Source organism: Eptesicus fuscus, chromosome 20, assembly GCF_027574615.1.
Source record: "Eptesicus fuscus isolate TK198812 chromosome 20, DD_ASM_mEF_20220401, whole genome shotgun sequence".
Lineage (NCBI taxonomy): Eukaryota > Metazoa > Chordata > Mammalia > Chiroptera > Vespertilionidae > Eptesicus > Eptesicus fuscus.
This window is the reverse complement of record NC_072492.1, coordinates 36,076,066-36,093,344: the sequence shown is the minus strand read 5'-3', so window position 1 is coordinate 36,093,344 and position 17,279 is coordinate 36,076,066. Positions and strand designations below refer to the sequence as shown.

At 56.6% G+C, this 17,279-nt stretch overlaps 2 protein-coding genes across 2 annotated transcripts; one reads left to right on the top strand and one right to left on the bottom strand.

Moving 5' to 3' along the window:
- Positions 1–307: 307 nt before the first annotated feature.
- CNTNAP1 (contactin associated protein 1) lies at positions 308–14,096 on the bottom strand. Its single transcript, XM_008149337.3, has 24 exons — positions 14,033–14,096; positions 13,073–13,174; positions 12,790–12,983; positions 12,210–12,357; positions 11,924–12,127; positions 11,175–11,359; positions 10,537–10,680; positions 9,796–10,057; positions 9,144–9,293; positions 8,709–8,880; positions 8,158–8,264; positions 7,901–8,020; positions 7,340–7,543; positions 6,986–7,142; positions 6,768–6,895; positions 6,306–6,491; positions 5,613–5,834; positions 5,120–5,359; positions 3,942–4,295; positions 3,651–3,778; positions 3,106–3,199; positions 2,674–2,919; positions 2,527–2,574; positions 308–1,611 (listed from the first exon to the last, which is right to left on the bottom strand). The coding sequence occupies exons 1-24, from the start codon at positions 14,094–14,096 to the stop codon at positions 1,289–1,291; spliced, it is 4,182 nt and encodes a 1,393-aa protein (XP_008147559.2). The 3' UTR covers positions 308–1,288.
- Positions 14,097–14,953: 857 nt separating this feature from the next.
- CCR10 (C-C motif chemokine receptor 10) lies at positions 14,954–16,753 on the top strand. The gene is made up of 2 exons (XM_008149338.3): positions 14,954–14,977; positions 15,646–16,753. Exons 1-2 carry the CDS (start codon positions 14,954–14,956, stop codon positions 16,711–16,713), a joined length of 1,092 nt encoding a protein of 363 aa, XP_008147560.1. The 3' UTR covers positions 16,714–16,753.
- Positions 16,754–17,279: the final 526 nt, after the last annotated feature.

Here is a 17,279-nt window from a genome sequence, read left to right as displayed (position 1 = left end):
GGGATGGTGGTACAGGGGCATTTCGGCTGAAGCTTTAGTATTCTGATCCCCACTTGTCCACGGAGATGGGGGGCTGGGTGACATTGAGGGTTGGCAAGAACCAGTCAGGCTCCTGGTAGGTGATGCAAGGATTCTGAGGGTTCCCTGTAGAAATTCCAAAGCCCTCAAATTCCCTTAAAACCATTCCACTTACCCCACCCGCTAACCACAACACCAGCCACCACGCACAGTCTGGGGCTCTGCCACTCTGTTTTATTAGAACGGCTCTCCGTCTGAGAGCACAGCTTCAGAGTGGAGGCCGGCTCAGGCTGGATGAGTGACCAGCAGACCTCATGGGACTTCCAACACAGGAGAAGCAACTACAGACCATGGGCACAGCACAGGACAGGACAATCGATTGCTTTTTTCTCCTTTTATATATAAACTGATAATTTAAAAATTAGAATAATATATAGAGTTTCTCTAGAGACTTTGCAACAAAAAATATATTTAAAGAATGTGACCTCCTGGGCAAATGAAGCAGCATCTCTGAGCGGAGGAAAGAGGGCTCCTCATGCATTGGAGAGGGGGCTAAGCCTTTGGACAGGCATCAAGGCTATTGCATATCTTGGAAGAGGGAGGAAGAGTATGGAGCTGGCTAGTCAGTGTGTCTGCATTATTTTCTCTACGTTGCAAGTTTGTATGGCTTTGGCTAAAGCATTTGAAGCAGCAGAGGTACTAAAGTGCTAAACTGAAGCCTCTCGGTCTCTATAAAAAACAAAAGAGGAGGAGGAGGGTAGGACCCAATGATGAAGCCCTCCCTAACCCCCAACTGAGTGGACACAGATGGAAGCTGTTCTGCAGGGTAGGGGGAAGGCTGGGGGATATGTTTAGCAGCCTCCTCCCCCCATACCTCGTGCATCCCTGCAATCCCACACATCTATCCCTGCTGAGATTGAATGTTTGGAGAGAGACAGTTAATCTCCCCTGCACTCTGTTAATCCCTGGCAGCAGCTGGGACAGGGATGGCAGGAAGGACCTGTCTCAACCCCATGAGGCTTTCCTTTTGGGGCAGGCAAACAACCAGGAGCCTGGGGAAACGGAAATGGGCAGGGCATTGGTTTAGGCAGTGAGGCTCGGCTACTCCCTTTGGTCCCGTCTGTAGCTCTGCCCACCAAACTTGGCAGGAGGGGCATCCTCTGGATGAGCAGAACCAGCTAAAAGGAGTCAAATGTCCCTGACAGGGTTGGGTAGAGGAAGGTACTGGGGAATTCAGGGAAATGGACTTGGTCCCTGAAGCCCTTCGGATTTATTCAGATCTGGACTCCTCCAGGATCTGGGGTAGGTTTTGGTCCCGGGGGCCAGGGCCAGGGGCTGGGACTGGGTTTGGGGCTGGTGCTGGTGCTGGTGCTGGAGCTGGGGCTGGGGCTGGGGCTAGAACTTGGGTGGAAGCTGGTGTCGGGGCCGGGGCCTGGGCAGAGCCTGAAGTAGGTAGGGGAGGTTTGCTGCCGGGGTGGTAATCGTGGGTGGCCTTGGGCTCATTGGTGTGGTAGGAACCCTTGTAGCGATGATTTTGCAGATAGAAGAGCACCAACATTCCTACCAGCCCCAGCAGCAGGAAGGCCACCAAAACTGAAAGAGGAAAAAGAAACAATTAGAGCAGATCTTTGGGGTTTCTCCTACATACAGACAACAGTGTTCACTCTACAACCATCAGGCTATTCCTTAGTGTCTGGTAGGTCTGAATTCCTGGCGTATCCCCCGCCATCTTCTAATATTCTCTTTTCACATCCCTGGTAGTTAACCCTTCTTCTTTTTTTTTTTTTAAAAATATATTTTTTATTGATTTTTTACAGAGAGGAAGGGAGAGGGATAGAGAGATAGAAACATCAATGATGAGAGAAACATCAATCAGCTGCCTCCTGCACACCCACCACTGGGGATGTGCCCGCAACCAAGGCACATGCCCCTGACCGGAATCGAACCTGGGACCCTTGAGTCCGCAGGCCAACGCTCTATCCACTGAGCCAAACCGGTTTCGGCCTTCTTCTTTTTTTAAATATATTTTTTATTGATTTCAGAGAGGAAGGGAGAGGTAAAGAGAGATAGAAACATCAATGATGAGAAAGAACCATTGATCGGCTGCCTCCTGCACGCCCCCCACTGGGGGTCGGGCCCACAACCCGGGCATGTGCCCTTGACTGGAATCGAACCTGGGACCCTTCAATCCACATGCTGACACTCTATATCCACTGGGCCAAACCAGCCAGGGCAGTTAACCCTTCTTATCTCTCTAGATGTTACTATACCCCCAGTTCCTCATTCCTTAGCCATAGCCCAATCTTAATATTTCGATTAAAGTCTATAACATAAAAACAAAAGTCTATAGCATTCTCAAACATTTGAAAATCTCCAGTCCAATTACATACTACTTCAGCATAGCCTATCTCAACCTTCTTTGCACTGCCATGCTCTACAGGGCAGGGAGGGAATGCCAACAGTCAGAGGGTAGAATCAGGAAGTTAGGGCAGTGATCACACTACTCACAGCCTAAAAGTATGGCAACCCATCCGTCATCATGGTAGTATGGGAAGTCTGAAGAAGAGAAAGCACCAGTTAGGAGAAGCCTCCGATATGGTAAGAATAATTTTCTTTCTCTGTTGTCCCTCCCTCTTCTGTGTCCTGGGGACATACCTGGGGGCAGGTACCAGGGATCCAGCTCAGGTGGCACCTCTGAGAAAAGACGTGGCATGGCTCCACAGTTAGATTCAGACAGTTCTCCCTGAACTCGAAGGGCCTCAGCTAGCTCAGCAGTCATGGGTCGAGGGGTTCGGAAGTGGGTTTTGAGGGGAGCCACATTGTTGAATCGAACACCAGACAAGCAGCCCGAGAAACCTGGTGTGTTGTAGCGCTGGATCTCTGGGTCAATTACTCCTGTTTCTGGGGGAGAGGCAGGCCCAGAAAGAAAGGGCTTGGACCACCAATAACCCTGCCCTCCCTTACCATCCACAGATTTCCTACTCATCAGCACCTTCACTGTGATTCCCAGTTCCTTCACTCTCATCTAGGCTCCAGGGACTTCACCCACAATTTCTTACCCAGAATGCATTGTCACCCTCAGCTTACCCATAACACGCCCTAGATACAAGGCCTTGGGTGAGTCCAGCTGGCTGTCCACCAACAGTGAGAACTTCTGTTCTGTCAGTGGGAAGTAGTCCACCTGAGGCGGGGAGGAGAAAGGAGATGCAGGAGGGAGAACCAGAGGCAGACGCAGCCACGATCATCCAGGAACTCTGAACTCTGTCCAAGCAGGTGGTAAGTCCTAGCTTTGTCCTAGGTGCGCCACCCCTGGACCCAGATGTAGATTTGGTATTAAAAACCCAACAGCCTGGTTTTGAGCCCTGTTTGTGCAGCTTTCTAGTAGTTTAACTTTGGGGAAGCACTTTACTTTCTGAGTCCATTTAATGATTTGTAAGATAATAAGTCCACATGTGTACCTGAACTGCCTCACAGACCTGTTGTGAGAGTCATATGAGGTAATTTATACATATGAAAATTCTCTGTAAATTGGAATGTGCTCTACAAATATTAAATATTTGACATTTTCCTGGGTACCACAACCTTGATCATGAAGTTATGATCTGAACTGGTCCACTTTTCTCTACACACACCTGGATGAAAAGCTGGCGGTAGACCCGAGTGATATTGACGCTGTGGGGCTGGCCATCTGTAACTGGTCGGGTGGTTAGTTGGTACACGTAGGGACTGGTGCCCAGCTGATATCGCAGCTGTAGAGTCCCTGTGGGGTGGAGAGGAGAAAGAGGGAGTCTCCCTTCAGGTCCCACAATCCCCTTTTTCTAAGAGCACTTAGGTCCTTTTATGTATTAGTGAATCAGTAGTTGTGAGAATGAAGGGTGCTTTGGAAGAAGCTGGAGTTGAGGGAGAGCCTGTCAGGAGCTTACCATCTTCCTTGATGAGCACGGCCATGTAGTCACGCACGAAGGAGCTGACGTAGAGCAGGACAGCAGGGGCAGATTCGGTGCTAAAGCTGAAAGACACCTCCTCGCCAGTAACATTGTAGACAGGACCCCGGTAACCGGGCACAGGCCGGCCAGGCTGCGGGTAGTCAGGCAGACGGTACCCAGGGCCATGGTAGCCAGGTACATAGCCAGGAGTGTCGTAGCCAGGGATGTAGCCTGGCTCGTAGCCTGGCACCGGCCGACTCAGCATGTGGGAGAACTCCCGGGCTGCAGAGCGCAGTGCTGACTGCAGGTTATAGCGCATCCAGGTGCCAGGCTCAAAGAAACCACCAATATCTGAAGGCACAGGTGGTGAGGTCAGGGCTTCCGTTCCCATATTCAGATATTGTATATGTCACACACACACACACACACACCCCCACACACACACACACACACCTGGGACTTGCCTTCAGTTTCTACCATCACCACAGTTTCATCTTAGCCAACCCCTGCTGGGGTTGGGGCTGCATTTTACAGGGGGGAAACTGAGGCTCATAGGTGGGCACTGACTTGCTTAAGGATACACAGTAAGAGGAGAGCCAAGATTAGAACTGAGATATCATGACTCCATCCAGTACATTCACCACTACTCACATTTCCAAACCAAGACCAAAGTCTTCTATTGGTCCCTAAGTCCCTAACTCTCCCTATTCCACCAGACTTCCCATTAGTAACCTACCAGTCTTGGGGAGGATGCAGTCTGAGTATATGTGCAGAGATCTTGCTGTGGTGAATGACTAGGTTCTCTTTAACCAAGAACCGGCTGTAGACATGTTTTAGGAGTGCAGCAATTGTCAAATAGGAAATGGCATAGGAGGGCGTCATGCAGCCTGAGGTGGATATGCTTGCAAGGGGGGGAACCTGCGTTACCTTGGTGATAGAGGAAGATGGGGAAGTTATTTGCTTGTTGCTTTTGAGTTCTTTTACTACCAGCTAGCTGTACCACCCCTTTCTTGCCCCACTTTATGCCTTTGGAGTCACCCAGCATCTTCAGCTGTCTGATGGCCCCAGCTCAGAGCTCAGGAACCCAGAGACACCCTCCTTCCTTTCTTCCCTGCCATCCCTACATCCCACTACACCCCACAGCTCCCTGTCCTCCCATAACCAACAGCACTGACCATGGTTGCAATATGGCCCATCAAAAGCCGTGAGGTCACAGTCACATGTGTAGTAGCTGTAGCGTTCCACGCAACGGCCTCCATGGAAACAGGGGAACCGGGGATGGGCACAGCGGCCTGTGCAGTTGGGTGAGGTACCCTCAGAGGCATTGGCACGGCCTTCCAGGTTCAGAGTCACTCCATTCAGACGCATAGCCCTCAAGCAGCCCACGAAGGGGCGCCTCTTAAGCTCTGCAGATCCTGGGAAGGGTGGGCAGGTTAAGAAATGGGTGTAGAGCAAGAGACAGGGTAAGTATTGGGGTTGGGAAAGGAACCAAGGGAGCTAGAATAATGGACTGGAGCCAGGGCCTGGAGAGGGACGGTGGGCCTTTGGCTCTCTCTGAAGCAGAGGGGATTGGGAATTAAGACACGGGTTCCTGGAAACAAGGAGAGCAGCCTTGAGAGGGTGGAAAGGTTAAGGAGACTTCAGACCTGCCTCTGGGTTGCTGCTTACCAACATAGAGGGGCTGGTCGTACTCCAGCCAGATGTAGGTCTGCAGGGGCATAGGCCGCACCACCCAGGGCCGGTGGTCCACGCGGAGCCGGGCCTGCTTCACGTTGATTTCAGCCCGGACCAGGTGCCACTCGTCGTCATTGAACTCAAAATCATCCGAGTGTACTGTCAGGTTCTCATCTCCATTCCCCACATCAAAGGCGAAGACCACATCTCGGGATGCTGGTGGGGGTGGGGGGAGAGGACTCAGACCTCCAAGATTCCTCACCCAATGCAACCTCTCTTCTTCACTCTGGAGCTCCTGGGATGTCCCTCCGGTTTGTCTACAGCCTGGGACAAAACTTAAAACTGCTTAAAACCTCACACCCCTGTTCTCTCCTAAATTTGTAGATCCCTAGAGCCAGCTTCCCACCCCCCTTCTCAGGTTAGAAGCATAGCTAGTAGGTAGGAGATACATCAGGATCCCAGCTTCCTTATTCACAAGGGGCCTAAGGCCCAGAGAGCACATTGGGTGCCTCAGGTCACAAAGCCAGCTTTCAGGACTGAGCTGGACTAGAACCCAGGGTCATCAAAAGCCTTGTCCATCAAAAGAGACAAGGCATCTGCCCTTGTCTCTTGCCCCAGCCTCCACCTACACCCATTCTTCCCAGAGATCGTCATCTACCCCACGTCCCTCCCCGTGTGCCTGCTCACTGTTTAGTTCCACCCGCACGTAAGGTCGGCACCACTGGTAGTAAGAGCCCCCCATATTCTCTAGGAAGACTCCTGAAGGGGCCGAGGTCCTGAAGTAGAAGGAGACATCAAGGCTGTGGTTGGCACGGATTGGAGGAAAGCGTAGTGCAGCCCCGGTGTGGAAGGAGATAGTGTTCCAGGAATTTCCTACAAAACCAGATGGAAGAAGGCCTTGTCAGGGAGATTGGAGAGTGGGGGAGTAAGGGAGCCTCGGGTGAGTGGGGGAAGGAAAGGCAGAGGGACAACTAGAGGTAGCCAAGGAGTGTAATGAAAGAGAATAAGGTGTAAAGGAGCAATACAGATGGGGGAGGGTCATCATAGGAGGACCTGGGGTGTCTGCCAGTGTGTCCTGGAGGCACCCAGTGAGTCAGGTGGCCTAGATTTTAGAAACTAGATGATACACAAAACGGGTCTGCCACTCACGATCGCCATAGCAGCGCAGAGGCCTCAGGAAAAACTGGGCCTCAGAAGTGGAGCGGTTTGTGTCCCCCACCACCACCTGAGTGACAGGCAAATGGTCCACAAAGGTCAGCAGTCCCCTGTCGGTTCTCCTGTGCGGGCAAGATGCAGCGGCTCAGCCCCTGCCATTCACCTGCCCCCGCCCCTCCCATCCTGAGAGCCCCGCCCTGTGCCTCCCTCACCACTGGGGCTGATCAGCGTCACAGTTGCACTGCAGAGCAGGGTCCACACAGCTCCGGTCCAGACCGCAGGCACAGCGCTGGATCCCAGGCTGCGAGCCTCCCCAGTAGAAGTGCTGCTCCTCATTCCGGCCAATCCAGAAGCTGTAGGGGTAGCCTCCTGGGGAAGAGGTTCAGGCAGTTTCTAGGCCCTGTTCCTCCACTAGTCTCTGGGCTCCCCTCTCACCCTTCTAACCAGCCCAGACTCTTGAATCTTCTAGCCCAGGACTCCAACTTAACCGTCCGGTTTCTTTCTCCCAGGCCCCCACTGGTCTCTCCTCCAGCTCTCCACCTCACCCTCCCAGACCCAGACCCAACCTGCAGTGTTGAGCAGCCTGGAGTTGTAGCAGGAGAATTCGATCCACTGTTCACAGTGCTGGGAAGCATTGGCCAGGGCACTGACTTCCTCCCAGGATGCATTCCAGTACTGGACGGCCCCCAGGAATGGCCGCTCCATGCTTGAACCTGTCACCCGAGTTGTCCACAGCCTGTCATGCCGCACAACTGTCCATGCCTTGTTCTCTGGGGGAGGAGAAGGGACAGAGCTTTGGCTGGAGATGGGCATTCTCTACCCATCCCCCTGCCCACCTCCACCACCACTGCTGCAACTCAGAGCCAATAAATGTGGCTAGCAGCTCCATCCCAGCCTAGCTCCTGGCCCTGGACATTGCAGGCTGGAGATGAGACAGCTGGAGCACATCAGGAAGCTGGAATTTATCTGCAAGGCTCGATTACAAATTCCTTTTCCCTCTGCCCTCCTTTAGCCCCATCACAGTTTAATCTTACTGGCCCCTGTCCACCCTTCAACCCTTCCCTGTTTCCCCACACCCCAGCATAGCCTTGTCAACTGCCCCTTAACCACCTATCAGAGCCACTTACCTCGAATATCACAGTATACTACAAATGGCTTCAGGGGGCCACTGCCATCAGGATCAATGGTGAAGTTTCCCGAAGTTTTCCCGCTAAGCCGATAAGCCTCACAAGATTCCTTATACAAAGCTGGTAGGTGGTAGGAAGCAGTTATGGGTTCGAGGGCTAGCAGAGCCAGCCCCACCATCTCTAGCAGCCCCATGATCCCAGCAACCTTCCCCTGCCCTCCCCTGTCCCCGACTCTCCCCAGGTCCCAGCTGGCTTACGTTGGTGGCAGGTCTCCCCCTTGTAGCCTGTCAGTTCACAGTAGCAGATGAAGTCATCCCAAGACTGGTAGCAGCGTCCATCATGCTCACACATGTTAGGGCTGCACCTACGGAAGGGGTCAGCACCAAGGGAAGAAGCCTTATTGGGAGCTTGAGAGTGGGGTCTGACCCCTACAGGCTCCACTCCCCACTCCTGAGAACACAGAACGCCATGAGACACACCTCACCTAACTAGCCAGATATGATGAGCCTAAATGCTGGGCATTAGGCAGGCCTTGGCCCAAGCACTGTTTTCCCTTCCCCCAAAGAGCAAATAATGCTTTATACACCACCACCACCCCAAAAATAGATGCTTCATTTCCATTCTGAGCACATGTCACTTTAAGGGAAGAAACAGGAGTGAGAGGTCAAGGAGGAATCATCTCCAGGTGGGAGACTGAAAAGCTGGGACCAGGAGAAGAAAGATTGAGAAAGGCCACTCCCTTTGGGAGACCACGGGAAGGAGCTTTGGAAGGGGTCACCTCTGGAAGGGAAAGGGACTTTCTGGATACCTATCAGTGATGCCACATGTGTCAAAGAGGACCTCAGCAAAGTATCCAAGCCGCCGGCCCTCCACCAGAGTCAGGTTGACCAGTTGACCATCCACCTTGAACAGCTCCATGCAGCCATGGAACGCCGTCTGGTTAGAGTGGCAGCCCCATCGACTGGCTGGCTTGGGACAACCTGGAGCAACCACCCCTGTGAGGCCCTCCCCAGGGGAGACCCAGAGACCCTCCCCCAGGGAGATGCCAAGGGAGAGCCAGACATAAGGAAGGGAGGGGGCCAATAGATAATGGCAGTGACCTTCCGGTCCCCAAGGCCCCAGAGGGGAAAGAGGGATTTATTCCTACAAAGCTCTCCATGTAGTCCCATCTGGGTGGACTTAGGTGGGGGTGGGGCCCTTCCCACCCAGGGTCAGGGGTCTGGCCAGGTTAGCCACCACTTACCCCCGAAGAAGTATGAAGTCCCTGTACGGATCAGCAGTGGGTATGAGACCCTGACCTCTGCCCCCTCCACATCATCAATGCTGATGACTGCATGGTTTTCCTGTGCCGCGAAATTCACCTCGTGCCAAAAGCCATCATTCAGGCGGTACCCTGGACAGGAAAGGAGGATGCTGTGGGTGGGGAAAGCACCAGGCCCTAGGGGCAATCTGTCTTTCCTGGGGAAGCAGCACCCCCACTCTGTGTCCCAATAGTGGACTATGTTCCTCCTCCCATTGTTACACTTATCACACTGAGTGGTGACATCTCTGAAAGTCTCTCTTCACTATCCGTAACGCCAGCAGCTTATACAGTCTGCAGAGTTATAAATGAATAACAAACACCTCCAGAGACCCCCTGGAACTGGAGAATACCAGGACTCTCAGCCTTCCTGCTTCTCCCAGCACCCGTAGCCCCTCAGATCTGCCCCCAGCCCCAGCTGCCTCTCATCCACTCCCACCTTTTCCCAGGGCCCTGGGACCTCCTGCTCTGCTCCCCTCAGTCCAAGCCTACAATCACCCCGGCTGGCTCTCCTCTGCCCTCTCTGGCGTCCTACCCATCCCTCTGGCCCCTGTCCACCCTTCAATCCAGGCCCCGCCCTCAACCCATCCCTCACCAGCAGCGAACTGAAGCTTCTTTCGGCCGCTCTGTGCAATGGACACGTTGACCTGCCCTTCACTGAGCATCAGCTCCACATGGCCCAGCCCGTCCCCCAGGCTGGAGTAAAGTAGCAGTCCCGTGAGGTCCCAGGTGCGGAAGCGAAAGGAGACTGCGAGGCGGCCACGGCGAGGGAACCCAGGCACTTGCACGAAGTTGTGAGGACCTCCGAAGTTGACCGGGTGAGGAACGGGATCCAGGCAGCGGAAGGCCACCTTGCCCTGGGGGCGAAAGCAAGGATCCATCAGTGGCCACAAGTTTCCACCCCGCCTCTCTGGGAATCCCATTTTCATACTGGTCTAAGATCTTTGTCACAGCACTCCCTCAGTGTGGGGGCGACGGGGGGTGTGTAGGGGGGAGACCTTCAACCCTGACATTTCCCACCCTCCTAGAAACACGTCCAGCTGTAGAGGGGGCCTCGGTTCTCTTGCTATCACTGATCTACAACATCTTCATGGCGACCGCCTCCTTCCTGCCAATGTCCAGAGGGATTTCCATGGCTTTACTGCCGCTTCTTAACTGGGGTAGAGGGGTGGACTTTGCACCTCCTGTAATTTCATCATGCCCCCCACTTGAGCATCTGGCTGGGGAGGGAGAGGTCCTGAGTTTGTATCTGATTGTCAAGATCTCTTCCCACTTCACTTCTTTGCTTTCCAAGTGGCTCTGATGTCCCATCCTCCCAGATCCCCAGCCCACTGGCCTCGAAGGTGATCCTCGAATGGCGCCGCACAGCCAGGTCCGCGATGTTGACTCGGTTGAAGATTACATTTTCCATGCAGCCACGGAAATTATGCCGATAGGCAAGGTTTTTCTGTGCAGCGCCCACCAGACCTCCAATGAACATCTGTGGGCGGGCGGAGTAGGGAATGAGGGTGAGGTTCCCTGGGAGGGTGAGGTTCCCTGGGTAGGGGAGCGCAGGCACCTCCCTGGAGCTCCCCACCATGCAGCTTTTTTATAAAAGACTTGAAACACACATTTCCCCAATGTCGGTATTAAAGCTGGAAGCTCACTGAGCCTCCTGAGGTTTGGGTTCTAGTCCTAACTCCACCACAAATTGGCTGCACGCCCTTGAGTAAGTCAGTAACACTTTCTGGGGTTCTTTATATGCAGATGGAGGCCAGGGTCTTTACCAATCCCACCGAGTTGGGCAAGCCCAGGGGGCAATTTTCTCATCTTGCCCAATCCTCAAAATCCAGATTTCCAACCCCCATCTCAGTGGTTCTTGGGTGGCACCAGGAAGCAAGGCCTTACTTTGGTGGAGAGAAGTGCTGTCCCACCCCCTACCCCCAACCCAGCCAGCGCCCCCCTCAACCAAATGACTCCTTCTGCTCTGCTCACCTCATTGTCCAGGTTCAGTCTCTCGAAGTCGCCGTTGAGAATGAAACGCTGCACGTAGCCGTCCAGGGTGAAATTTGTTTGGCGGCCATATCGGTCCACACGCACATAATGCCAGTGCTGGTCATTGAGGACCCCACCAGCGCTCACGGTTGTGTGTCCAGGCCGCGGTTGGATGGGGCTGCTGCCTGAGGATAGGGTGGGGCTAGGTCAGACCTGGAACCGAGAACCCCAGTGAGCCTAGCCCCTAGGTGAAGCAGCAGCCAGGGAGGGGGGGTATACAGAGATGGGACCACCGAGAGCCTGGGATGGAGCAGCGGTCATTGGCAAGGATGTGACTTAGGGTGAGTCATTTAACCTCTTTGAACTTCTATCAGTAAAACTTGGGGCACAATAGCTGCTTCTACTTCATCATGTGGATGTTATGAAAAACTAATTAGACACAAAAATAATACCTTTTTAGTGTGTGTGTGTGTGTGTGTGTGTGTGTGTGTGTAATGCTTTTACAATGAGGAGACTGGGATTGGGGAGGCGCCTTGTCCGAGGTCACACCGCTGGTAGACGGTAGAGCTGAGACTGGAATCCAATTCTGCCAACTCGGAGTGCAGAGTGTTGCTAGCACTAAATTCTACACGAAAAGGGCAGGTGGGTCCGAACCGAAGAGGGGGCCTCAGGAGTGCGCGCGGCTTCGCGGAGAAAGAAGGTGCGGCGAGCGGCCAGCCACAGCGCCCCAGCCGCCCCAGGTCACTCACCCAGGCTCATGTGCAGCAGCAAGTGCGCCCCCTTCAGCTCGAGGGTCACGTAGTCGCCCTGGGCGCCCTCCGCGTGCAGCAGGAGCCCGTCTTTCTCTTCGGTCTTGAAGCTGAAAGCGAACACGTCCCACAGGCTTCCGCGGGTCGCTCGCGGGAAGCGGTACGAGATGGCATCGTCGCCGTCGAAATAGAGCACGTCGGACTCTGCGCGAAGGACCGAAGGTGGGCCGGGGGCGGGGAGACGGGTGGTCCCCCGGCCCCCCCCCCACGCCCTCCGCTCTCTTACTGTACGGGCAGCCGTAGAGGCCCAGCCGCAGGCCGATCTTGCCCCGCGGGTTCCAGGCCAAGGGCACGATGCGGATGTAACGTGCGGTGAAGTGGTAGTGCAGGTCGTGGCGCACCACGGCCGACTCGTTCACGTTCCCGAAGAAGGTCTGGGGGGGGGGAGGGGAGGAGAGGAGTGACCGGGTCCCCACCCTTGTTCCCCGCAGCCTCCCAGCCCACCGTTGTCACGGCCGACAACCCCGACTTTCCAGAAGCAAACACTCCTTGCTCTCCCGCCTGCATGGCTTTATGCACACACAGCTCATTTTCCTCCCCCCGTGTCCTCGCCCACCCTCTTATCACTTCCTCAAAGCTCAACCCGGGTGTCACCTCCTTCAAGACGCTCCCCCAAGGTTGCTGAACCCTGTCGCCCGGGAGTGCCTTGCCCACCTGTGAGCTTACAGTCCTTCTGAACCGAGTCTCCGAGTGGAAGTCACTGCTCTTACCGCACCTGTGCCCTCACCCCGCCTCCTCCCTTCCCCACAAGCCCAGGCTGCGAAACCGAGGCGGTTCCCCGAGTGTGTGTGCGGGCGCCGGCGTACCGCATTGTGCCCTTGTTGGTAGAATGGAGTCCAGCTGTCCACGCGGTCGCCGTAGAGCAGCATGTAGCGTGTGACCCAGTCCCAGGAGTTAAAGGAGCCTTGTGTGGCCACCGCCCGGATCCGGTGCTTCTTCATTAAGTCTATCTGGAGCCAGGGATTCGGGTCACCAATCCGGGGGGACCATCCACTTATGCCTAGAGAGGGGACAAGGGCTTTCACCACTGGCTCCCCCGGTACTCCCAGCCCCCCAGAGCCCCTCCCCGCTCCCCGGGGCCAGGCTCACCGTGCAGTCGGGCGAAGCGTGGAGCCGTGAAGAGCCCATAGTAGGAGGAGGCACCCAGGGAGCGATAGTACAAGGGCCCCACCAGCTCCTCATCACAGCCGTCTGGGTTGGGGGAACAGACATACTGGGCAGGTCAGCCCCTCCCAGGTCTTCCCCAAGGCCCCGCACACTGAGCCACTGGAGCGCCTCCTCCTCAGTCCCCAGCAGCAGACCCAGCCCTGACTTAAGCCATCTCCCCCACCCGGCTGCAGCAACAGGGCCACACTCAGGGGAGGCTGTCTTCTTCTGGGGGAACTCCTAGGCCAGACCCTCCCTAGCCCTGTTCCTGCCACGTATTAATCGGGCTCAGTACTCCCCAAAACACAATCTCAAATTTAGCATCTTTCAGAACCTGAGTCAGCCCAAGACACCAATCCAGCCCAGCCTGAGCATCAGTGCCATCATCAGCATCCCCACACCTGCACCAATTCCAGATCCAGGCCTTGGTCCCAACCCCAGCCAGTCCTGACACCATCACCAGTTCTGTGTCCAACCTTAGTATCAATCTGGCAGCAACTCCACCTTGGATCCCAGCCCCAAAGTCCAGTCCCCAAGCCCAAACCCTAGCCCCTGGGCCAGTTCCAAGCCCAAACCCAGCCCCTGGCAAAACCTTAATCCTAGCCCGGGTCACCAGTAACACTTTTATCCCCAACGCTCAACCCGAGGCACTAGCTCTGGCTTGGATCGTAGTGCCAAATCCCAGCCGGGCCGACTCTATCCCCGGTTCCGAGCCCAACCCCAGCACCGGGCGCGCGCGCCGGCCGCCGAACTGCATTGCGGAGCGTGGGGGAGAGGCAGGGAAGGACGAAAGCGAACCAGCGAGCGCGCGCCGGCGGGGAAGGGACCGGCGACCACCCAGCCGCAATGCGGTGCTTTGAACTCCCGGGCCCAACCCTGCCCGCCTCCGAGCCCCGCACTCACAGTAGCCCCAGCCCTGGGCTCCTGAGACCGCGGCGAGCAGGACGCAGAAGAGCCGGAGACGCATCCTGCAGGGCTCCAGGGTCTCCGCGGCCGCCTCCCAGTGCCCCGCTCGGGCTAGGGCTCCGGCTCCGGCTCCGGCTCTCAGCTCTCCTGGGCTTCTCAGCGGTCACTGTCTCTCCTCCGTACCCACCCAGCCCTCTTTCCCTACCCCTCCCCAACCCTTCTCCCCTCGCCCCCCCTCTCTCAGTCGCTCCAGGTTCTCCGCTGTTCTCTCCTTTCCACCCTCTCTCCTCTCACCTCCCCCCTTCCCCAGCCTCTCTCTCCTAACGAGCGCCGCTTTCCCGGACTCCGCGCAAGCGCGCGCCTCAGCCTGGCTTGGAGGGCGGGGGTGGAGAGCCTGCAGGCTTCGGGGGATACCCTGAAGAACCTGAGGCTGGCAGTGGCTGTTGGTCGCAGGGGTGGGGGAAGGAAGGTCGTGGAAAATCCAGGGGTGTGTGTGTGTGTGGGGGGGGGACGGCTGGATTTGGAGAGAAGCGTATGTAAAAGACTCTAACATTTTCCGAAGGCAAATTATGTTCCAAGCACCCTTACTAGGCATCCCCATTAGCCTGTGAATTCAGCATTTTTACTTGACTCCATTTTGCAGATAAAAAACCTGAGGCTCAGAGAGGTAAAAACAAAAACAAACAAAAAACCACCACCACACAGGTAGCTAGCAAATGAGATATTCCAAAACCCATTCTCTTTCTGCTGGTAGGGAAATTGTTTTTTAGGGGGTGGAATGGGCACGTTAGGTAGAGAGGGCTCACAGACCCTAATACCCACCATCCTCTTGGCTGCTCTCCCCGCCCCCTCTTTCCTGTCCCACTAATTTAACTTCTCTCCTCAGTGGCTACACCTCAGAAACCCGCGTAGCCAGAGATGGGGACCGAGCCCACAGAGCAGGTGTGAGTGGGGGAAGGGGGGGGAAGGATTACAGAGAGGGAGGGGAAGGTGAAGGGATGGGATTCCACACCTGGCGACAGGCCTCTGCCAGGATTCCTGGAGCCATTTGGGATCAGGGGCCCTCCAGATAAAGGGGGCTGGTGATGTGAGGCTGGGGTTGGGGGGACAGGACTCGGGCTGAAGGGAAGAGTGAGCTGAAGGTAGAGGTCCAAGGTGCAACGGAAGACCTGAGCCCCAATTCTTGAGACCCGCTTGTCATGAGTATGTCAGTGCACCCGTACTGAGACGGTGGAGGTGGGTTTGGGGCGGGGAAAAGGGAAAGGAGACAGAGTCCAGAGTCTGGCCACGGGGTCTGAGGCAAAGCCTGCGAGTGCGAGTTCTTCCAGGAGAGGGCGCTGCAAGCAGAACTGAAGCTCCAAGGTTTATCAATAATACAAACCCTTGGCCTATGAAGAGCCCCAGATGCTTCACATCCATTATCTTCTGATTTCAAACAACCCTACTACACATTAGGCAGCTGAGATCCAGAAAGAGCAAGTGGCTTGCTCAAGGTCACCCAGAAAGCTGGGTGCAGAGGCAAGAGGGGTGCCAGGGAAGCCAAAGCCTGTTTTGTGTGGGTGGGCAGATACGGACTCATAAAGTCTCTTTTCTCATTCTGACCTCCCCAGGTCTCCTGGGGCCCATATTCTGGAGACGACGAGGAGGCCTACTCAGCTGAGCCTCTGCCAGAGCTTTGCTACAAGGCGGATGTCCAGGCCTTCAGTCGAGCCTTCCAATCCAGCATCTCCCTGACGGTGGCTGCCCTGGGTCTGGCAGGCAACGGCCTGGTCCTGGCCACCCACCTGGCAGCCCGAAACGCCGCCCGCTCACCCACCTCCGCCCACCTGCTCCAGCTGGCCCTGGCAGACCTTCTGCTGGCCCTGACCCTGCCCTTTGCCGCAGCGGGGGCTCTGCAGGGCTGGAGTCTGGGAAGTGTCACCTGCCGTGCCATCTCGGGCCTCTACTCGGCCTCCTTCCACGCAGGCTTCCTCTTCCTGGCCTGTATCAGCGCCGACCGCTACTTGGCCATTACGCGGGCCCTCCCGGCTGGACCGAGGCCCTCGGGGCCGGGCAGAGCACATCTGGTCTCGGTCATCGTGTGGCTGCTGTCGCTGCTCCTGGCACTGCCTGCTCTTCTTTTCAGCCAAGACGGGCAGCGGGAAGGGCAGCGGCGCTGCCGTCTCCTCTTCCCCGAGGGCCTCACGCAGACCGTGAAGGGGGCGAGCGCGGTGGCGCAGGTGGCCCTGGGCTTCGCGCTGCCGCTGGGCGTCATGGCAGCCTGCTACGCGCTGCTGGGCCGCACGCTGCTGGCCGCCAGGGGGCCGGAGCGCCGGCGCGCGCTGCGCGTGGTGGTGGCCCTGGTGGCGGCCTTCGTGGTGCTGCAGCTTCCTTACAGCCTGGCCCTGCTGCTGGACACGGCCGACCTGCTGGCCGCCCGCGAGCGGAGCTGCCCGGCGAGTAAGCGCAAGGACCTGGCCCTGCTGGTGACCGGGGGCTTGGCTCTCGCGCGCTGCGGCCTCAACCCCGTGCTCTACGCCTTCCTGGGCCTGCGCTTCCGCCAGGACCTGCGGCGGCTGCTCCGCGGTGGGAGCGGCAGCTCAGTGCCTCGCCCCCGCGGCCGCTGCCCCCGGCGGCCCCGCCTTTCTTCCTGCTCGGCTCCCACCGAGACCCACAGCGTTTCCTATCGGGACCACTAGGGCTGCGGGTCCCGGGGAGGGGGCGAGCCGGGGAAATGAATCGGGGAGGTTCATGGGGCAGGGGGGCGGGTGTGGGGACGCCGAAGAAGAGGTGGGGACCTAAGGGAATCGCTTCCGTACTTGGCCACATTAAATGGATAACATGGGAATGTGATGCAACCCGGCGAATGTTACTATTTTTGAGTCACTGACTTGGAAGTGACTTGTAGCGGAGCAGAGCCACGGGTCCCGCGCCACCCGCCCGCCCTCTCCCGCTCCGGGCGCGGGGCTCTCGGTGGAAGGCGCTGAGAACCTGGGTGGGGGTGGGGGCGGCTGAGCCGGCGGGCGCTCCCGCACCTCCACCTCCTCCACCTTCACCCGCTCTCCGCCAGCGGAGGTGCGGTGGGAAAGCTGCCAGGCGAGGAGGGGCGGGGGTTCCTCTGGAAATACCGCCGAGAAGAGCTTTCTAACAACCCGAGTGCTATCCAACAATGGCTGCCTCGGCCAGCACCGAGTTCCCGGCCTCTGGAAGGCTCGGGCTGAGTCTGCCGGGGGCTGTGTGTGCCTGTGGGTGGTGTGGGGACGGG

Coding starts and splice junctions, on each gene's coding strand:
- CCR10 (XM_008149338.3), top strand. CDS start 14,954: ATGGGGACCGAGCCCACAGAGCAG. Junction 14,978..15,645: donor GGACCGAGCCCACAGAGCAG/GTGTGAGTGGGG, acceptor TGACCTCCCCAG/GTCTCCTGGGGCCCATATTC.
- CNTNAP1 (XM_008149337.3), bottom strand. CDS start 14,096: ATGCGTCTCCGGCTCTTCTGCGTCCTGCTCGCCGCGGTCTCAGGAGCC. Junction 10,058..10,536: donor ATTCGAGGATCACCTTCGAG/GCCAGTGGGCTG, acceptor TTTCGCCCCCAG/GGCAAGGTGGCCTTCCGCTG. Junction 6,492..6,767: donor TCTGCGCTGCTATGGCGATC/GTGAGTGGCAGA, acceptor CTGGTTTTGTAG/GAAATTCCTGGAACACTATC.